This window comes from Talpa europaea (assembly GCF_964194135.1).
Source record: "Talpa europaea genome assembly, chromosome: 9".
Taxonomy (NCBI): Eukaryota; Metazoa; Chordata; class Mammalia; order Eulipotyphla; family Talpidae; genus Talpa; species Talpa europaea.
The window spans coordinates 50286635-50310011 of NC_140076.1; the positions used below are offsets into that span (position 1 = coordinate 50286635).

General features: G+C 35.4%; 1 protein-coding gene across 1 annotated transcript in view; it reads left to right on the forward strand.

Annotated features, from left to right (window-relative positions):
• ERICH3 (glutamate rich 3) overlaps window positions 1-23377 on the forward strand; it is a gene marked incomplete at its 5' end in the record, with an annotated part of 125378 nt that overhangs the window by 54022 nt on the left and 47979 nt on the right. Inside the window, 4 exon segments of the mRNA XM_084242345.1 lie at window positions 121-279; window positions 5052-5270; window positions 13283-13454; window positions 20113-20299. Coding sequence (XP_084098471.1) covers window positions 121-279; window positions 5052-5270; window positions 13283-13454; window positions 20113-20299 — 737 coding nt within the window.

Here is a 23377-nt window from a genome sequence, read left to right on the forward strand (position 1 = left end):
TTAATCTGCTCAGTAAAAAAGTACCATTAATTACTGTAGGCAATTTGTTGGGTTATTAATTGGTTCTGGAAACATGTCAAGATACTAATTTAAATGGAATTTTTTTCCCTAATTGTCTAGACAGCCCCTCGGCCTTATACTGCCCCAGGAAATATGCAGCCTCCAATTCGATTGCAACCTCTTCCCAGCAATCCTGCAGTAGGAACTGTTCCAAAGATAACTCCGGGCTCCAGACCAAAGACCTCCTTGCTGGAAAATGAAGCTCTATTTTCCACTGGGGTAAATGTTACTTCTTAAAGAATTGTTTTTTATTCTTGATAAAAGACTAGATGATCACTGTTTTTAAGATGCTAGATTCAGTGAATCCACTCAGTGAAATTTATGTTTAATTATATCTTTCAAACTGGAAGGGCTGTCATTTCTGTGCTGCTGGACAAAAATGTTTATTTATTTATTTTTTTAAAAAGATTTATTTATACAAGAACTGGGGTACAGGCCAGATTCGTGGGAGGGTGAGAGGTTTCACCAGAGACAGAGCAGGGAACAGAACAGGCAGACTGACGAAATACACTGCTGAGGGGAGCAGCGGGTATGACAGGAGAGGTCTGCGTGCCATGTTGGACCCTCGTCTGCTGGCCGGATCGAACTGGCGCTGTAGAAGTTTCATGGCACGGCGCTCAACCACCTGCGCTACCAGGGGAGGCCCTGGACAAAAATGTTTAAAGAATAGAATTGTAATAACTTAAGGTGTTCTCACATTAATTTCAAGGGTTGTAAGTAAAACAAAGAAGAGCTTGTAACCAATTCTGACTTCCCTCAGAATAGACCCAGTGTTGGCTGATTCTAAATTTTAGATGCATAAAACCTAGAGAATGAAACATTCCAGAATAGGTTTGCATTTGCATGCTGACTTACTTTATCATCAGTGTATGAAATTAAGTTTGACTCTGAAGAATGCTGGAAATAGAAGGGAAAGAATGTCCATCTTTTAAAAATGCTAAATCAATCACATACAAGAGTTTGATTCTTTTCAAGATTGTCTCAGATATTTTTCAATTATTTTAATAGAGCACAAAAAAGATGTATGATATGGTATAGTATGGTATAGAAACCATAAAATATGAATTAGTTAAACAGGGAGAATTAACATACATTCAGAAATTAGGGGTGGCATTGTTTGTGTTTCTAACATGGAGAACAAATATTTTACAGCTTCAGAAAGAACTGTCATGAACACGTTTGTCACTATATTCAAATGCGTGAATTTAGTTCTTTTCTTTTTTAGGAAATATAGACTTCTATGAAATTAAGATATTTTTATTTAAAACTGACAGATAACCTTGACACTGAGAAATTAATTCAGAGAAATGATTTTTGCTTCACAGCAAGAATATAAATATAACTCTAAAAATACTACTGCTTTATTCCATTTAATATAATGTTCAGCTTGCAAAGCACTTTTCCCAAACCTTAGCTTAGTTAATTTAATAGTTTATCAGAAAAAAAGAGAAATTAATCCAATATTGGTGGCATTTTGTCTAGGAAAGACTTCTTAGATTTGGGCAGGAGCTTGTTGGATGATAAGTCAATTTCTAGGATCTGGTCTTCACTTCGAAGGTCCAGAGACTCTGTTTCTGCTAGTATGTACAGGAACCGTCAGAAGAGGTTGTCTTTGGCTAGCCAAAAAAAAAAAAAAAACAAAACCAAAAAAACAAAAAACACAAACAAACAAAAAAACAAACAAACAAAAAAAAAAAGACAAAACAAAACTTACAACAAACTAATTTTTCTTCCTAGAGTAAAACAAATCATAATTAGAGCCATTTCTTCATAAGACATCAAATAATCACAGCTTACAGGAATAGTGCATTTCCCCCTATTTGTCTGACCTACATGGGCAGACAAATAACAATAAGAAGGTTGCTTGGTGAGCATGGAATCAGAATGAAATGTCTTGGTGGAATGGAACATTAATGGCATCCGGTTAAGATGTCATGATGTACCCTTCTTCTCTCAGGAATGCACTTGCCAAAGGTATCAGGAAACTCAAAGGTCTTTAACTGAAACCCTCAGTTTTTTCCAGGGATAACTGCCATTTAGGACAGGAAATATTCAATCAATGGGTAAGATTTCCTTTCCTCTAGATAGTACTTGGATGGACACTTTCCACATTTGCCAAGGTGAATATATTCTTTGCTAAGTTTCTGTGACTTTTAACTCTGCTTTGAGCTATTCATTTTCCTGTTAGTTATGTAATACTACAGTCAGATAATATTCAAGTTCTACAGGCTAGGGAGTGATTTTCCAAGTCTGAGACACTGGGTACGTTTTTTTTTTTTTTTTTTTTAACCAAATCTGTTCAGTTTTTCTTTCTTCTGTAACTAAGTTTTAAGGTGAGAGTGACTCAAGTTAGGCATAGGCACTTAGTGATAGAAGACATGGAATAACGAAACTGAGATCAATTTCATGTTAATTTCAACTAGCTAAATTTACACCTTTCAATCAGTAAATATTGGACATTTGCTCTAGGCATTGGTGATCTGTCAATTATTATGGCAGAAATAATCTCTTCCTTAATGATATTTATAATGTTCATAGGGAACATATACTGCCAGAAGAGACAGGTAAGTCTGTTCTGTGGTATTGGTAATGAAAATTATTTCCTGGAGGATCAGGTAAGAACCTGTAAATAACAATAATAGACTGCATATTGTTGAGTATGTAGTGAGTACCCACCTAAATTCTATTGCCTTCTTAAAAAATAAAGGATTTGCATGTGAGAACTGTTTGAAGGTACAATAGCTATAAACTGGATGACCTTTCTAAGTATCAGGAGTGAGGGTTTTTAACTTGGGCAAAAGCCATTTTGTCAAAAAACAGGCTGTTTGAAATACAACTGAGTAAAAATAATGACTTGACTGAAAATGATTATCCTTAGAATGAGAGTTTTTCATACACTATTAATAAAAATAAAAATTTTTACCCCTACTTGTGAAAGCAATATGAGACTACCAACATTTTAAATGAACATACTTAAGCATTTTAACATATATAAGTTTTATCCTAGGAAGAAATATCAAATTTCAAATGAAATAGGTTCAAGAATATTTAGTACTATAATATTTGTAATAGTGAAAAATAAGTACACCCAAATAGTTAATAGAATATTTTTAAAAGTTTTATTATATATTAAAATATATTACAAAATAAGGAAGAACTATTTGTACCGGTAAGGATAAATATTCTAAGATGCTTTTGACTGAAGAATCAAGGCAAGGAACAGCTTGATAATTTTTAAAAAATTTACTTATTTCTAAATAAGACATGCAATTGATTGATAACTATTTAACAATTTTAAAAAATCCCCAGTCCAAGAAGTTTTGAATTCACCAATTTTATTAGTGTCATTTTCATTTCTTTAATTTATAGTTGTTATTGCAATATCAATACACAACATCACAGAAAAATTGGAAAATGTAAGAAAAGAAAAATGAGAACATAAATATCACCTGCACTATCAACCACTTTAAGAAATCCAAACTCCTTGGTGAATATCTATTTAAATCCCTTTCTGTTCATATAAATGTTTTCAATCAAAGTATAGACTGTGTATGCCTTTATTTAATTTATTCTGCAATGAGAAATGCTTGGAGAATGACTTCCTTTTCTTAAAAATGACTTTTAACTATATAAACATCATAAATAAATATTACATTGGCTAAAAGTTAATTAAAAGCCATATTAAATAAGTTGGTATAAAAAGGCTAAAAATAATTTAAGTGCCTTAAAGTTAGGAAAATTGATTCAGATACATAAAAATTTCCAGTCTCTAAAAATTGGGACACCAATACTCCTGGATTTGTAGTAGAGTTTTTTTATTATACCTTTGGTGCTTTCACACATTAAGGTAATGCATGTTGAATACATTTTCAAAGATATATGAAATAGAAAATATTCCTTCAATACTCCAAATATCCCAAGGCAACTCTGTGTTCAGAGTTTTCCAGTCATCCCTGATTTTATCAAAAGCCATATATAACTTATTTAAAAGATATGTAAGACAGTACTGTATGGAACTTTTTCTGTCAGAATGAATAGATGTGCATTATTCTTTTTAAAACCTGGTGAGTATTACATGAATAAAGCTAGATTTAGTTAATTGGTCTCCAGTTAAACTTGATGGTTCTACAAAATCTGTATTGTGTGTGTATTTTCTTTTTTTTAAAAGATTTATTTATTTATGCATACAAGAACTGGGGTACAGGCCGGAGTGTGGGGGGGTGAGAGGATTCACCAGAGACAGAGTGGGGAACAGAACAGGTAGATTGGCTGAAGTACACTGCTGAGGGGAGCAACGGGCGAGTCAGGAGAGGTCTGCTGTGCCATGCGGGTAGCTCCCTGGCTGGGAATCAAACTCGTGCTGCAGTGACTGTGAACAGCTTCATAGATTGTGTCTTAACCCCTTGCACCACCAGGGAGGCCCTGTGTGTATTTTCTTATACACATTTACATCAGTGTACTATAGTTATCTATCTAGGATTTATTCCAAATTTCTAGGAGGAAATAATTTTAATAGAATCTTTGAGTCAGAGTCTCAAATTGTTTCCTCGAAATTATATTTTTAAGGAATATTATATTTCCTGGAGGGGTGAAATTACAATGTGAAAAGGTTCTGATCTTTGTTATTCCATTGTTAAGTGGACTATCCAATCCTACTTCAAAGTGCAATATTTTAAACTTGTTGATTTTGAATTATTTAATTGTTTGGGTCTTTTAAGAGTTAATGGACTGTTGTGCTATAAAAATGCCAAACATACCAATATAGGTTTGATTTTAAAATGTACTTAAATAAGCATTGAAATTCATGAAAATTTAATTTGCTACAAATATGACAAAATGCTGTTTTTGAACAGATTGGAGTGGTTTAAGTGTATATTGATATCAGTTGTGTTTGTATACAATGTCATTCATACAGATTTGTCTTTAATTTTAGGTAAATTTGGGTCACCCCTTCTGTTTTCACTGGCTCTTGTCATCAAATGTGATTACAGGGCAAGAAGGCAATGATGAAAATCAGGAACTCTATGGACAATTCACGGGGAGTGAATTCATATCTACTTCCAAACATTAAGAGTTATTTGATGCCTATTCCTCCTTCATCTCCTCCCCCCAGCAGAAAAAACACAAGGGAAAATAGACCTGAAACATGGAGAAGGAGACGATTCCGTCCGACCACTGCTCCAAATGGCTCAGAACCTCTCTTTACCAGGGTAATTATGGAATCAAGTTTTCTTTTATTAATTTAGCACAGATTACATTGCACTGTTAGATTTCTAGACGTGTGTCAAAAGAATCTAGGGAAATCAAATGCAAAATGCCTCACAAAGAGAAATAGAACAATTGAATGAATCTGAAACCAAAGGTTTGAAAAGTTCAGTTCATTAACTAACTTAACACAATTGATTAAAGAAAAAAAGGCCGGAAAATCTTGTGATCCAATTTAATTTGCATCATGCCCATTTCCAAATCATTTATTTCCTTTCATTTGTCCATTTATTTTTAATTTTAATTTTTTATTGTAAGAATAACTTTAGTGCATTTTCCTTCTTTTTTTAGTTCTTTTAACTGTGGTAACATTAGGATTCTTTCCATCAGGTATCACCACTGCCCTGCACCCACCACCATATCACCATAGTCCTCCACCATAGTCCATTGTGCTTTGTTCCCTCCTTGTTCTTACCCCTCCCCCATTCTCCCTCCTGTTGGGGTGCTTCAGTTCTATGTCAGCTTTCAAGTGTTTGATTTTAAGATCATCTTTCTCTGGTTCTTTCTTTGGGTTTCTCTCTATTCCACTTATTCGTGACACCATCCTATATATACTATATATGTTTCTCCTTGTGAATTATTTCACTTTACATTGTCTCTTCCAACTCCATTTGCATGTTGCTGCAAATGAAATTATTTGTCCATTTAATCTCATGTTGTCAATGTATCTTAACATTTAATTTGTGAAAATTCTGAACCTTCAATATACCCATAAAAGCATAAGACATATAAAATGCTTTATTAGAGTTTGTTTTTAATGATTTTGGAAAGGTTTAGAGAAAATATTTAGAAAAAAATTATTTCAGTGTTCTTGGAAAATATTATAGTTTGTTTTATTCATTTTGCTCAAAATACTGATTAAGAAAATAATTCTGAAATCCAGTTACACTTTAAACAGATAAAGCTTAGTAAAATGGCCCAAGATCTCTTAATTTTATTGTGCAAATATACAACTAATACTAGTGACATGTAACTTTTGGGATTTGAAACAGACATCTGGGTTAACATTAGAGAAGGGGAGGGGTAAAATACCATTGTGCATGTGGACTTCAAAACCAGTCTCACCCTTCATTGCCTTATTTATCCCAAGTCCATGTCTCACCCCAGCAGCTATCCTCACCAAAAACCTTTTTAAAAAAATTTAGAACTATATTTTTGTTCTTCTCAAACTTTCTCCTTTCAATTCTCCTTTCATCAATTCTCTTCCTTTGTTACCATCTCTGATATCATCATCCTTCATCTCTAAAGACCAGCCTTCACCTTATGTTCTGGATCTTCTTTTCCTGTGCTTAGGGCACCTTGCATTGGCTGTCATTCTTCTAATTTGAACTTTCATCCTCCCTCTAATATTTTTCTCTCTCTCTCTCAACCTAGCCAGACCTTACCCAGTACTCAAATCCTTTCCTCACATTCCATACACTTAGACTTCTGCTTTCTCCTTTCTAATTTGCAGAAATCAATACATAGGGTCGTTTCCAACTTTACATAGAATAATATTCATAGTAGCATTTTATAGTTATTCAATAAATGTTTAATACATTTGCAGTCTACAAGGGTGTCTAAATTTGGGGGTATCTTATGCTTATGTGAAATGAAAAATTTATATATATTTGTCCTCTTTGATATTATTTCTCCTTTTACTGAGTATGAAAGAAATATACTTTCTCTTTCCTATATTAAAACTGTGAACATTTGTTTAACTAAACAGTTTATTACATATTAGCATGAAAATAATTTTTCCTTCTCTAATGTTTGATATTGTCAAGTGGAGCAGAGAAGAAGGGTTCATCAATACTAAAGATCTCAGGAATGTAGTTTACTGTAGCTTAGTCTAACAACCCCAGGAAACTCAGCTTATAATTACAAAATTTTATTTCTTGTTCACATTAGTATCTGTTGCTGGTCAGTTGCAGTTCTGAGACATAAGGGACATACAGTCTCTGTATAAAGTATTTGGCCAATGGACAGCAGAACCATGGAATTTTTTGACAGTTTCACTCATGAGTGACACATGTCACTTAAAATTGAATTCTGTTGCCAAAGCCTGGCAGCGGTGGTGTGGGAAGTATCTGTACTCTCATGGAATATTTGAATGTTTGGAGCAATAATAGAACCTACCACATCCATTAACTTACTTTTGAACTCTTTTTATGCTGACATTGGTCTCTATCCAGCCAACAAGCATGCTTTATTGAAGGATGTGGCCCCCACTTGGAAAAAAAAAACAATGATTTCCTCATCTTTCTTACTTGGTGGTAGGTTTTGATTTTCTAATGTTCAAATATATTACTGAGATAAATTCTGCAGGATCATATGTAAGAATATATAAAATCTATATGCATAAGTAACAATTACCAAGAAAACACCCCTGTCTATTACCACTATTACTTAAAATAGAACACTGCTGCTAGCGTTTGAGCCCATATTGCCTGCTCCATCATATCCCCTATGCTTCCCAGAGCCATAAATATCCTGACTTCTGTTTTAATTCCAGATTTACATTTATAAAACTTAAGAAATAAGCTCGAACATAGCATTGTAATGAAAGCACAATATTTCTAGGAGAAAATAAAGTTGAATAGCCTTTGAGTCAAGATTGGGTTTGTTTCCTTTGCAATTTTAAGAACGTCTTCTGGGAAGGTCAGAGAGGCCAAGTCATGAGTGTGTCCTTGAAAAATGAGGCTCACCAGAGTCAGGGTATCTGATGAGTCCTAATGTGGACCAGAAACTGGACATCCAATGGACTGTGGTCCAGGACTGGGTTGCTGTAGCTGGGCACAGAAGAGAGAACAGTGGCTTCTCCATCCTGTGGTCATTGCAAGTGGGGTAGAAATTAGCATCTGAGGCAGCTTCCCCTTGGCATTTTGAACTGGCGTGAGAAGCAAAGGCTGTGTCAGCAGGTTTCCTGACTTTGAGACATCTTAGCATGTCTGTCTCTTGAGTCACAAGGCTGTAGCCTGCCTTAAAAAAAAAAAAAAAAAAAAAACCAAAAAACCTCTGTTCTCCCCTTTGGAGTCCCTATTTAGGGAATGCTGGAACTACTAGATGGGTGCCCAAATATTGTTAACTTTTCTCTCCTATTTACTTTGTCTTTTTTGTTCTACTTGCTGGGAGATTTCTTCAGGTTTATATTCCGTACAAACTATTGACTTTCTTCTGCTGCTGCCTTATTTTAATTCTAAGAGCTCCCTTTGTGCTCACTGAATGTTGCTTTTAAAGAGCATCTTATTCATGCTCTGTATGATTTTGATTCTGTGGTATTTGTGCAGACTTCCTTTGTGGAATGATGTATGTTCAGTTTTTGTAAAGAATGAAGTTCTCTCGGTGTTGGGAGGAGAGTTCTATAAATTTCCAGTAAATAAAATATGTTAACTATGTTATTCATATCTTCAAATCTATAGCATTTCTTTGTATCTACTTAGTCTCTCAGTTCTGAGTTCTGATGAGAATTCATTCTCTGTAATTGTGGATTTGCCAATTTCTATTTGTAATTATATCAAGTTCTGCTTATAAATGTTGGGAATAACTGGTTGTGTGCTATCAGTTTAAGGATTACTCCACTTTCTGGTCAAGTGATTCCTTATCATTAAAAAAATGATCTGGGCCTCCCTTGTGGCCTAGGGGTTAAGTCTTAGAACTATCGGTTCTATATTCTGAGTTTGATCCCTGGTCAAGGTAGCTAACCCACACATGGTGCAGCAGACCTCTCCTGTCTTGCCTACTGCTCTCCTTAGCAGAGTATTTAGTAAATCGCCTGTTCTGCTCCCCACTCTGTCTCTGGTTAATCCTCTCACTGCCCCCCCCCCCGCACCTCTGGCTTACACCCCAGTTCTCTGCAAAAATAAATAAAATTTAAAAATAGATAAATAAAATAAATTACCCTCTTTATCACTTATTACTTTTAGCCATCAAATTTATTTTGTCTAATATTACTTATTTTCTTTTGGTTAGTATTTCATATGTATATGTATATATATGCATATTTCTCTTTTAAAAAAGATTTATTTATTTATGCATATAAGAACTGGGGTACAGGCCAGAGGTGCGGGGGTTGAGAGGATTCACCAGAGACAGAGTGGGAAGCAGAACAGGCAGACTGACTGAAATACACTGCTGAGCGGAGCAGCGGGCGCGATAGGAGAGTCTGCTGCACCATGTGGGTTGCTCCTTGTCTGGCCGGGGATGGAACTTGTGCTGCAGAGGCTGTGGATTGCTTCACAGTGCTGTGCTTAACCCCTTGCGCCACCAGAGAGACCCCCCCCACCATCTGTTCTTTATGAATGTATAGAGCGTGTGGTGCAGTCCCTGGCTTTCATGTTGTGTCTCAGGGAAGCATCCCTGGAGCCCAATGGGAAGGTGTGGTGGATCTCACAGCCCAGCAAGTGCGTGTGTGTCCTGTTGCTTTTTTTTTCATTTGCTGCAGGACCTGAAGAGCACTATGCTGCTTTTACAGAAACTATCAAACTAGTGAGATTTTGCTCTGAAGTTTACCCCACCCACCTGCAGCTCTCACTGAGCACTGCTGCTCACCTACTCCATACAGCAGTCAGCTGATAATGAGGATGGCCCATAAAGTAGTTTTTGCAAAATGTGAAAATACAAACTCAAATAAGCACCTACTTAGCCATTACATCTATCGATTTTTTTTAAAAAAGAAAAACATTTATTTTTGTGTATGTTTTGTGAAAGAAAAATCAAAGAAATTCTCTGGGCAAGAATTAGTAGAGGACTTTTCCCATATCTGTTTGTGATACCCTATCCGGTTCCTAGACTTCAGATGAGTCCTCTGCAATTACAGATGCCTGACTGTAAGTTCCACTGCCCCTCAGATTTGACATGGTTCTAAATCAAGTCAGCTTCTCCATTCAGTTGATTTATCATAAACAATTACCTTTATGCTAGTAATTTGGCCTCAAAATCTATGATTCCCTCTTCCCTCTGCATGACACACTAGGTAATTATTAAATCCTCTGGACCAGGGACCTCCAGTAGACGATGCAAACTGCATATGCAATTTTAATTTTCTAATAGCTAACATTAAAAAGGAAAGAAGAAACATGTAAAATTGATTTTAAATATTTTTATTTAATCAAGTATATCCTCTATTATTTCAACATGTAATCACTATGAAAAATTTTAATGGGACACTGTACAATTTTTTTCATACTATTCCTTTGAAATTCAGTATGTATTTGCTGTCTCAGGACACATTTCTTTAAGACCTTAATAATGACTCCTGTACTTGATAACTCTTTTCCATTTTCAGTGCTATGCCTTGTCAGGGACTTGCTACCTAATTTTTAATGGGGCTATTGCAATCATCTACATACTTATGTCCTGTCACTACATCAACAAATCATTCAACTTAGCTTTCACTGGTAACAAGAAGCACTAGGCTCGGTGCTGAGATTGTCACAATGCATAAAGCCAAATCCTTGTTCTCAGAAAGACTGTGTTGCAGTGTCTGGTCTTTGGCTATTCTAGTGGGCCAAATTGTTCCTTTCCTCCTTATGAATGTAGCTTGTTAGAGAAATTGCATGGGTTTTTTTTTTTTTTTTTTTGCTTGACTTAATTTGAAAATATTTTTTCAATATCCATTCTAGTCAAAACATTCTCTTGGTATTTTTTTACTTTTTTTTTTTTTTTCACCAGTTGACTCAGATTTGAGAGTGAAGAAGGAAAACGTCACTATGACTTTAATACATGGTAATTTAACATATTTTATAGTAGGCTTGATTTATTTCAGAAAACACTTCCATTTAAACAATGTTTTTACTTAAAATTAGCATTTCAGTTTGGCAACTACATAACTAAAAAGAATTTTAAAAAACAGTTTAAAAAGCCAATTCAGCCGGCAAAATATCTTAGCAGCTGGCATTGTGGAACAGAACTTGAGGAGAATGGTAGGACCCAGGAATCTTCTGGGTGTTTGCAACAATTAGAATTTAAGGGCAGACCCCTATACTAACAGGGTCAGAATTTTGGGCCTTTTCAGCAAAGCAAAATCCAGCTGGATAATGTTTAGCTATTAACAGATTTACTGACTTTGTTAGGGACACAAGAAAGGGAAAGCTCTTGTTTCAACTCAGCATTCTCAAAATCTAGAGTTTTGATACCTCTGGGAGGATTGAAGTGTTTTGTGACATGTCAGGAAAAAGCAGGAGATTTGCATTACATGGTAATAATAAAAATGGGCAAAAAGGAAGTGAAAAGAAGCCTTAGAGTAAAAAACAAAGGAGGAAGGAAAAAGGACAAGGAAAATTATTTAGCTCACAAGAGAAGAATGAATGAATGAATGAATGAATGAATGAATGAATGAATATAGATAGTAAAGAGAAGTTTCCAACCTAACCAGTTGCTGAACTTTTAGGATGTGAAACATGTCTCCTGTCAGAATTTTCTCTACTTATGGCCATCAGAGTCAGCATGGGGTCTGCCTGGCATTCTTTGTGATCAGGTTTTAAAATCAATATTTATCAAGGCTTAATCACCATAGGTGGGGTTTTGTTTAAGAGGACACTTCTTGTTCTGGTACTTACTGAGTTCCTATAAATGCGGAAAGCTTCTGGTATAGGGTGGGGTTAACCTATTGTAGCTTTGTCCCATCAAAGGGCAGAATGTGGAACACAGAATTCTTTCACGTCTGTATTCAGTCTGATCAACACTCACTAGGTCCTCACTATGTCTTGATCAACACTCACTAGGGAGTTGTGTTTGTCAATTTGTTTTTTTGAATATTAAGTCTGAGAGCTTCCCCCCCAAGCACTCTTTTTGGACTGTCATTTGTGGAATTTCATTTCATCTATTATTTCCTTAGGTTTTTACTTGAGAAAAATAAAATTGAATGAGAATTACTTCCAACTCAGAATCCTCTGTTTCTGATTGGAATGGGATGGGTTTGGAGATGGAAATATTTAACTAGTCCCTTCAAAATGTTTGTCACATCTTTGTTGTTCTTAATACATGTTTCTAAAGTGTACATTATCCAATGAAATCAAACTTAAGTAATTGCCTTGGATTCACTCGCAGTTAGTCTATTCACATTTTTCATGTAAATAAAGGTTGATTTTTAGTAAAGCAAAGAAGGTTGAAAGTAATTTCTGTCCCTTATATATAACCCAACAATATTCTTACTAGGTTTTCTTAAAGTCTTTCAACCCTCTCAGCTATTCTTAATTTTCTGGCTCCACCTCCTCTTCATCTTCCTGCTTTCTCATCTTTGTCTTTGAGGTTAGGTGAAAACTATGCTTATATACTAAAATACGTTTGAATATAAACTAGCAGAAAAGGCATAGTATGTATCTTTTAATTTCTGCCATATACATTATTTTCTTATAAATAAAATTTATCAATGCCATAGACTATGAGATAGGTTTTTGAGGAGATATTTTTGTTGTTGGGTATATTATTTGAAATTAAAAACAATAATAGTAATGGGTTTTCATTGAACTGAATACCTCCCGTGAAAGTGGGTAATCCCAGGCACCTCCCCCATGCAGAATAAGCTCAAGATATGTCATCTTTACTCAAATGTAAAAACACAGTACTAGGTTACAAAAACAGTTGCTGAATCACAATTAATGTGAATTTAAATTGAAACAAAAATATGTGACCAATATTTAATTATTTTAATTTAAATTTTGAGAACCTGCTAAAAGAGCGAAGAGCAATTTTCTCTTAACACTATTGGTATTTTGTTGAATGTAACAGACACACTTATAATAAAAAATATAAAAGTTTGTAAAAGTCCCGGCACCTTCATTAAAGATATAAAGTCAAAATGTACATGTTCTAACTGATAGAGGGGATTTATTTTGTAACGGGTGTCTTTTTGTGCATTTTGTAAACGTTTGTTGCGAGGTGCACAAAAATGCCTTTTCTACTCTTCATATTCAATGTCATCTGCACTGATTAGAAGGTGACTAGTTAATAAGCCTCCTCTTTTTGTTTATCCCAGGATTCAAGGAAGATTCACAAAACACCACTGCATAGTAATGCAGCTATTACCATGATCTATTTGGGGAAAAATGTGCACCTATCATATGACTTCCGGGATGAAATAAAAGTTTATCAACAGCACTGTGGTGGAGAAAACCTTTGTGTCTACAAAGGCAAGCTACTTGAAAAAGGTACACATAAAATGTGAATTTTTTAATTTCATCAAGTTGATGCTATAGATAAGCCATTGTTGATATAATGTCAAAACGACTTCAATCACTCTATGAAATTATGCATATCCAGGGACTTATAAACCAGCTGCCTAAAAGTAAATCTAGATTTACTGCTCTATGATTGAAACTGAAACGGCAATTACTCTTGCAGATTGTGGAAGAAAGAATTTAGAGTGATTTAACCCAGTAGCAGATTAATTTTGGGATATAGATATATGATCATTAAAATGTTGCATGAATAAAGTGTCCCCCAAATTACAAGTTAACTATTTGGCTTGCCATAGTGAATTATATCATACATTATTCTAAGAGAAAAATATCAGATTGGCAATTTGTTCTTTAGAAGTATGTTGAGAAAAAATATGACAAATCCAATAAACTTCAGGGTGAATCACACCTATATAACTTGGTACAGAATTTGGATAAAGAATTTCTAGTACATTTCTGCCTTCATTTGGTCATAAATCCACGTTTGTTACCATAAGATAATTTTTACATCCAATAGAAGGAGTTCACATTATACTGATGCAGTTTTCATCAATATTTAGTTCTGGAATAGCAGTTAAATGAAATAATTTTTATAGGATTATATTTCCTTGGTTAAGAAACTCTATTAGAAAGTAGTTTTTTAATAATTAAAAATATACTTATATTTGGCTAATCTAGATATAAACCTAGGGGTTAAGGGAATGAAGGGAAACATGGGGCTCTTACTTTTGGCTTTTCTGATTTCCCTCATCAATTTAAAATAGTATTGGTTAAAAAATATTCAGTTATCTAAAGAGAAACTATGCATATTTTGATGTTAAATATTAAATAAATAATATTAAATATTAAATAAGAAAGAATAAACACTTGAATGCTCATTTTAATTAAAATGCATATTTAATTTCTAAAAATATGTTACATTAAAAAATAATAACACCAGAAAGTATTTTTCTCTTTTATATACTTGACTGAAATGTAGTTTACTTTTGACTCATTTTGTAATAGCATTTAACATTTCATTCCTCTCATCTTGTAGAGGAGGAAAATGAGAGGAGTAAAGAAATACATTGGCTTCCAAGGCCACATGTCCGGCCCTGGGCAGGGTCAGAGCAGATCCTGGTCCCTGACTAGGTATTATTCCTGTTCTCTTCATCCCCAGTTAGCTAGTCACAGAAGCAATGAATTTCTTGCATTTTCATTGGCATAGATACATTTTTTTTCAAATGTACTTTTCAGCTATTAATTTATAACAATTGTTGAAATGAGCTGTAGTCTAAAATCACAATGTAAATATAGATTAGGGCAAAATTCCAATTTTAATAATTATGGAATTTACATAATACAAATTTTACTGGATCTTACATTATGCCTTATTCAACAAAAGGCATATATGACTGCTAGAAAATGTGGTACATACAAATGATAAAGAGTGAGACTTAACTAATGATTTTCTGGAAGATGATCTACCATGAGAGGGGAAACCAAAGTCTGTGGGAGAATGGTACTTGTCCAAGTGTTATTTTTTCATATTCATTGATCCTAAAACTGACTTCTTATGCCATCTGACAGTCTTGAGTAATAGGATGGTATAAGGACTTAAATAATTGAATCCTGTCCACATAATAATTTTGTCTCAGCTTGCCCTTGATTGCCAGGGAAGTAATTGTTCAAAATTGAAAGCTGTGTGGCTTAATGTTGACTTGTGGTTCAGACATCTTAGTTGTGCTGAAAAGATTTTGCCCTTATTACAAATCAAATCTGTGCACGAATTCAGTGAAATGTGAAGAGGCTTTTAGAATACTTCTATTTAAAAAGAGTGCATTTAAAGTTATGTTTGGAGCAGTAAACTCATTAAAGATCTGGCATTCATTGATTTGTCTTACTTTGGAAGAGAATAATAAAACTCATTTTTCAGGATTGTGACAAGAGCATCTTTTATTCTCATAGAATTTGGACGGCTTGTGTTTTGATTTTAGATATCAAGCCACACGTTGATTGTTTATTATCTATACCTATGATGTCATTGAATATTTCTGTTACTTTGTGTAGAGTATGATTATTCACAGGAAGTTTTTTTTTGCCCCTTTCTTCAGTTCAAACAGGCAGACCTTGGCTTTCTCCCTTCATGTGTAGCCAAAGAACAAAGTAACAAAGTAATCCCATGCTCTTCTGCTGGCTTTCTTGTTCTTCCATAGTCTGATCTTCTTGGACCTATTTGTACATTTCTTATGACTCCCTCACAAACATAGTTGCTTCTCTGCTTTGTCTGTTTTAAGACAAAGAATTTTAAATTCAAAATAGGATTTTAAATCCAGATCTCTTTTTAAAATAGTTTTCTTTTCTTTTATTATTTAAAGATTTATTTATTTATGTATACAAGAGCTGAGGTACAGGCCAGAGGTGTGTGCTTGGGGGGGAGGGGATGTGAGAGGATTCATCAAAAACAGAGCAGGGAACAGAACAGGAAGATTGACCGAAATACACTGCTGAGGGGAGCAGTGGGTGCGACATGTGGGATTCCATGTGGGATTCCATGTGGGAATCTCCCTGGCTGTCTTGGGATGGAACCTGCACTGCAGAGGCTGTGGACAGCTTCACAGCGCTGCGCTCAACCTGCTGCACCACCTAGACCAGCTTCATTGCTTCAAAAATTTCCATTGTGTTCAGTGGCAGTTTTCCCTCACTCTTATAGTGGGTTCCAGACTACCACTGATCTGTTTTCTGTCTCCACAAATTTGCCTTTTCTGAAATTTCATATAAAAGAAATCATACAATAGTGCTGTTTATTTACACTCACCCTACTGTTTTTGAGAGTCATCTCTTTGTGGCATCTATCAACAACCGCTTTCTTCTTAGATTGCTGATGTATTCCAGTATATGGATGCACCATGCTTTTCTCATATATCCCAAGTTGATAGACACCTGTATTCTCTCCAGTCTGGAGCTATTATAAATCATGCTGCTTTGAAGATGCAAATACAAATTTTTGTGTAGGCTTCTGCTGTCATTTTTCTTGATTCCTAAATGGTTTGATGGCTTCTTTCCCCTGATGATGTGTTGCACTTTTCTGTTTCTTTATGTGTTTTTATTTTTGTTGTTGTTGAAAAATAGACATTTCAAATCATGCATCAGAGCAACTATGGATTTTAGTGTTGAATTTTCCCTCTCAAAAGTTATGGCTGTTGCTGTTTTTGTTGTTTAGTATTTGTAACAAACCTGTATTTCACACCCCTCCTCTCCTAGATGTAGAGTCAGTGGTATGTCTACTAAATTCAAAAAAAAAAATCAATTTTTTTATTTTTATCTCTTAGGATTGTCAGTATGTTTTCATAGCTTAGTGATCATCCTATGATTAGTGTTCAAACATTTGTGTTTGAACTTTGTGTCCAAACATTTAGAGTTAGTAAAACCTCCAGCTTCTCCTAGTAGCTCTGTTTGCCAAGTATATTAGTTTCCTATGGCTGATATAACAGATATCCCAAATATTGGTGTCTGAAAACATCCAAAATTCGAAATTCTCTCACAGATCTGGAGGGTAAAATGAAGGTGGTAAAATTTCTAGGGGAGGGCCTCCCTGGTGGTGCAAGGGGTTAAGACACAATCTCTGAAGCTCTCTGCAGCCACTGCAGCATGAGTTCAACCCCCCCAGCTGGCCAGGGAGCTACCCACATGGTGCAGCAGACCTCTCCTGTCTCACCTACTGCTCCCCTCAGCAGTGTATTTCAGTCAGTCTGCCTATCCTGTTCCCCACCTTGTCTCTCGTGAATCCTCTCACCCCCCACACCTCTGGCCTGTACCCCTATTCTTGTATGCATAAATAAAATAAATCTTAAAAAAATTTCTAGGGGAGCTCTTTTCAGCTTCTGGTGATTCCCACATTCCTTGACTTGTAGCCCCATCACTCAAGTCTCTATCTTCATATATAATTCTTCTCTACATGTCTCTGTCCTCTTCTCATAGGAAATCAGTCATTAGATTTAGGACAAAACAAATTCAGTATATCATATTGAGCTTCATTAATTACATTTAAAAAAAAAAAACTTTTCCCAAATGAAGTCATATTGCAAGGTAACTGAGTAGCCATGAAATTTTAGAAGGTAATATTGAACCTACTCTATTGATTCCAGAAGTGCATACAAAATTCAGGCCATTTTCTGCTCCAACTTTTATCTCTCCCCTCCCCCACAAGCCACATATATTTCCTTTTGTTCATGGTGCAAGTTCCTGGTAGGCTAGGGAGGTATATATAGGTTGGACCTTCCCCAATCCTTGCCACTTCTCATTAGCCAGGTATGTGTATAGAACTTATTGAATGCATTTATGACTCCCTTATTGCCTGTATCTCCTGTAAAATTTTTGGCTAGTCCACTGTCCTGTTGCTTGCCCTAATTAGAACTCTTGTCTCAGGCTAGTAGAACCACTGACCTTTCATGTTAGCTTGCCTCTGAGATACCACTTATTACTATAATGTCAATGGTCAAGGTTTTTTTTTTTCACCCTTTGCTCCAAATCAAGTCATTACCACTGACAGTAAAGCTGCTAGTTATTTATGGCTTACCTCCCCTGTTAGAACTATTGTAATGAAATAGTGGCAGGTGAGTGGGATGAGCAGCCCCAGGCAAGTGTGCTGCAGATTCCCACTGTTCTTAACCGAAAGTTCAGTAATTTTTCATGAATAACTGCAGCTCAGTTTGTTTAAAGTCTTTGGTCTATTTTCAGAGACAAATTTAAAGGGGAGAAGATTTGGTGACTTCATAAGTCTGGCGTATTAATGTTGTCTCTCCAGAAAAATTTGAACTGCTTGAAGGAAGAGATCACACTTGATAATTTTTAGTGTTTTGTTACATTTTAGTGCCTAAAACAGTGCTACCTTCTGCTGTCATTCAACAATAAATAAGCACATTTTTCAAACATTGTAAAATACTTTTTAACATTGTACATAAAATAATCTTTAACACTCCTCTGTGATATGAGTAGACTGGGTTACACACACACACACACAGAGTTACTCCCTCACCCCAAGTCCTGCCATCTCCATTTTATAGTTGAAAATTCTGAAATGCAAGAATGCTCACCTATAAAATCAAATTAAATGATATCCCTGTGGAACATCAATTAAGAAGACTAGGGAGATGGTCAAACTTGCTTTGTGGTCACTACTTAAGGAGTTCATATATCATTAGGACAAGTGAATTTTAAAATCTGTTGATAGATTTTCCCAGATATTAACTTCTCAGGTTTTCTCTTTTCTACTTTGTTTAATTTTGCATCACAAAGAGTAAGGCATAAATGGATGGAATTACTCTTTTAATAAGTCTATTCTTTAGTATGGTTGCATCTGATTTATATTTTTTAGGAGCTTAATGTGGTATAGACATAGTATTTCTAGATGACAGTGAAAGAAACATTAAAAGTAATGCACTATTTACTAAGAACATTTTGCACCATATTTCTGGAATCTGGGGAAATGAAGATAAATAAAACCAGCTTCAGTTCTCATGTATTTCACAAACATGCAGGACAGCAAACATCTTAGACCAGGGTTCTAGAAGACCAGAGGCATATACATCACCAGGAACCTTGAAGAAATGCAAATTTTGAGCTCTCCTAAATCAGAAACTCTGGGGTATAGCCCAGCAATCTGTGTTTTAATAATCCTTACCAGTGATTTTTTTGCACATTAAAGTTTGTGAACCACTGAGTAGGCATATTTTAATACTATGTAAAAAGTGCAACAATGGTTCATGTGTACTTTTAGTACAGAGGTAAACATTATCACCTCTATTATTGGTAGAAATGGAAGAGCACAGGGAAGCTTCTTCTGAAGGAAGCAACATTAGAAGTGTCAAGAGAAGCAGGTTTCTGAGTCACTCTGTAAAATAGGATACTCAGAGTTAAGGTTTGTATCTCAAGGGTGAGGCTTTTTCAAACAGCATATAAAGATATGGATGACTGAATACTATTATTTGCAAGCAGCAGTTCTTAATTTATTGGTGGGACTTTGGGGTGGGCAAAGGCTGTCAAATCCAGGCAGAATCAAAAATGGATTGGAAATGAAATGATTCTGCTTCATCCATATATGTATTAGGATGTAACAAGTCACAGCAAGGTAAAACATATTTAAAAGTGTTACTGAGTTCACAGTACACTTTATTGTTAGCATTACTTTATCAGTAGCTAAAATAGCATAGTTAGCATAGAGGCATGGACTCTAGAGAGTTATTTGGATTCAAACACTAACTTTCCCACCTACTGTGTGATCTTGGGCAAATTACTGAACTCCTCTAAGGCTTAGTTTCCACATCTAGAAACTAGCAGTAATAATATTCCCGCTACGTGTTGTGGTGAAATAACAGACAAGATAATCAGGCATAATGTTTAGTCATAGTAACTGCTCATATAATGTTAATTATTATTACTTTATTTTAAATCAGTTTTATAAAGCCTTGGAGTATTTATTATAAATTTATTATAAATGAATATGTTTTTATGATGGAAAAAAAATGTCATCGAGTTAAAAAAATGATCTAGACCATAACATTGTACTTATCTAATAGAAAAATGTCATTTTGAACATATTAGTCCAAAGCTCATTGCTTTCACTAATGCATTTCCATTTTAATTTCAGAGACCTTTCAGTTTATTTCCAAAAGGCACCATGGTTTCCCCTTCAGTCTCACCTTTTTCCTGAATGGGATACAGGTGAACAGGTTAAGCTCCTGCTGTGAATATAAGCATCGAAAAGGTTCCAGACTAGGAGGCAAAAGAGGCTACTTTGGGTTTGTGTGTGTCGAGAGATCATCTCCTTGCTACAAGTATGGAAACCAATGTCCTTTGGTAGAGGACACATTTTACTACATTTTTATTCTTATGCTTTTATTGATGCATGTCTCTACACAATTTGTTAAGAAAGTTATCAGTGTACATGATGCTAGAATATCTAAGCTAAAGATTATTACATTTTTGTGTTTTATTTGAAATTATCAGATGTAAATTAGATTTTCAGATATGTTTTAACAGGGATAAAAACTTGTACTGTTTCAAATTCTGTTCCTTTTTCTTTTTCTCCCTTTCCTTGTAATGCTTTAAGTTATGATTCTGAAGAGAAGGCAAAGGGATTTTTAAATCTTACTTCTCTTAGCAAATGATTTTAGGCTAGCCCCAAAGTGTGTGCCAATATCTGGTTTATATGATTGAATGTTATAGATTGTGCATATTAAAAATGTGCCTAGACTGTGGTGTTGCTCAAACATTATTCCCATGCCTCCTATTTGCAATCTCAAACATAACAAAATACATGACAGAGGGTCAATTTGATTGTTGTTTATCAGCTTTCATATTGAACATTCTGTTTCAAATCAGGAAACTTGCTTGCAGGCTACTTTAATTTTTTCCCGAAAATTCCCATGGAGAATTGACTGTATGCCAAGCTATGAATCAATCAAAGTACCTGTCCCATGGAACCCATTCTAATGGGGAAGGTCAAATAATATAACTATGAACCAATAAATATATGTCAAATGGTAATAGGCAGGATGAATACAAAACCGGGTAAGGAAGATGTGGGGAGTGAGTGGGGACAAGGATGAGAGGAGAGTGCTGTGTAGGATGCTCAGGAAAGGCTTCTCTGATGAGACCAGGAAAAAAATGTCTGCTCCTCTAAATAGCTTTTCAGGTAGTGGAAAAGCTTATACAATGGGCATGAGGCAGAAGGTTAACTTGTGAGGTCTCATGTGGTAAGAGCAAATGCAGGGGATGGGAAGACACATAGCAGACGAGTCATAGAGATTGTGGGACCTAGTCATGTAGAGTCCTAAGGTCATTGCCTTAGGTCCTTGATTTTTTAAATAAATATTTATTTATGCATATACAAACTGAGGTATAGGGCAGAGATACAGGAGGGTGAGAGGATTCGCCAGAAACAGAGTGGGGAACAGAACAGGTGGACTGACTGAAACACACTGCTGAGGGGAGCAGCAGGTGAGACAACAGAGGTCTGCTGCACCATATGGGTTAACTCCCTGGCCAGGGATCAAACTTGTGCTGCAGTGGCTGCAAATAGCTTCATAGTGCTGTGACTTAACCCCTTGCAACACCAGGGAGGCCCAAGGACCTTGACATTTATCCTGAAAAAGATGGGAAGTCTCTAAAGTAAGTTTTGAGTAACCACCTGTCGTCATTTAATAACTCCTATTAAATGAGAAAAAGAAGCTAGGGATGGTGAGGTGTTGGGACACAAAAGAAATCATCCTATACTTCTCCTGTTTTTTCTAGGTTGGCAAATAATCAAGCATCAGACAAATTGATAAGAGAAAAAGTAAAAGAGAAATGTAATAATAGTGTGTATATACCTCCTGCACACGTGGGAGGTACCCAATATAACCAACTCATCACTTGGTGTCAGACACCACCTTAAATAGCTTAACTAGGACAAGGGAGGTTGGCAGGGGAGGAAAGATAAGAGGAGGACAGAGTTTACCAAGAAAGGCACAGTAAACAAAGATACACATGAGAAAGACATTAGGAGATTGGGTCTTCTCTGTAATGAGGTAGAGGCCCCTAAAGAAAGGTTTACATCTTAATGTCTTTTTCAAAAGCAACCTCTAACCAGTCTTAAGAGCCTCTTTCCATAAAATCAACCTTTTGACAAGAAGACATGGCAAAAATCCCTCATTTTGGGGTAGTGGATTTTTGCTCCCCTGCATGGGGAAGGGTGGAAACTACTTTAATGCAGAGAAGAAATAATGGTAGAAATAGTTTGAGGTGAGTTAGATTTATTTGAAGGTAATGTTTATGGGATTTATTGATGGATTGGATACAGTGTATGAGATAAAGAGAAAAGTCAAAGATGATTACCAAGTTTTTAGCCTGCACAACTGAAAAGATGTATAGTTAGCAGGTGCAAAATGGGAAAGATTGTAAGAAGCAGGTTTGGGGATGGAATGAAGGGATTTTGGTTTTGGACATACTAAAATCTGAAACATCTGTGAGAGATGCAAAAAATGTTGAGTAGATTATTGAATATGAATATGGGGTCTGGTGAGAGTCCTAGACTGGAGATATAAATTTGAGAATAGCTTATATAGAGTTCTTATTTAAAGTCATACAATGAAATGAGATTATTTAAGAACTGAATGCAGATAGAGAAGATGCAGGAGTAATGAACTCCACATCACTCCAGTTCATAAACGAGGGAGATAGAAACCAGCAAAACACCCATGAAAGAAAGCCAATGTTTAAAAGGAAATCTCAGAGAGTGATGTCCTATCAATGAATACAATGTTTGAAAAATAAGGACATTGTCAACTGAGTCAGATGTGATAGATGAAGTAAAATAAACACTGAGGATCGAGCATTGATTTGGTAATGTTGATTGTTGGTGCTGGTTATTGGTGATCTTGGCTCATGTGGAGTGGTAGGGATCCAACTTGATTGGTATGGGTTTAAGAAATGATTGAAGAAGAACTAAAACCAGAGAATATAATTAATTACTTTTAAAGAGTTTTGCTGTAAAGGATGGAAATTGAGTAGTATAGCCAGGAGGGAGGATTTAAGAGTCAAACAGGGCTTTTTATTTTTTTTAAGATGTCAGATACTATAATGTGGTTGTATGCTGAAAAAGAGGATTGATACTAGAAAATTAATCAAACATGACATAGAGGGAGAATTTCTAGGGCAAAGTACTTGAGTAAACTAGAAGAGATGGAATCTAGAAGCTCTAGTGGAAGGAGCAACATTCTTCCATAGAATCAGGAGGAGCGAAGGCATATAGGGTAGAGAGAGGTGAGTTGGTGGGTGTATTGGGACTAAGTGGAAGTTCTCTTGTTTACTTCTATTTTTTTCAGTTAAATATGGATTTTCCATACTGGGTTAGGGTGAGGGAGAAGGATTTG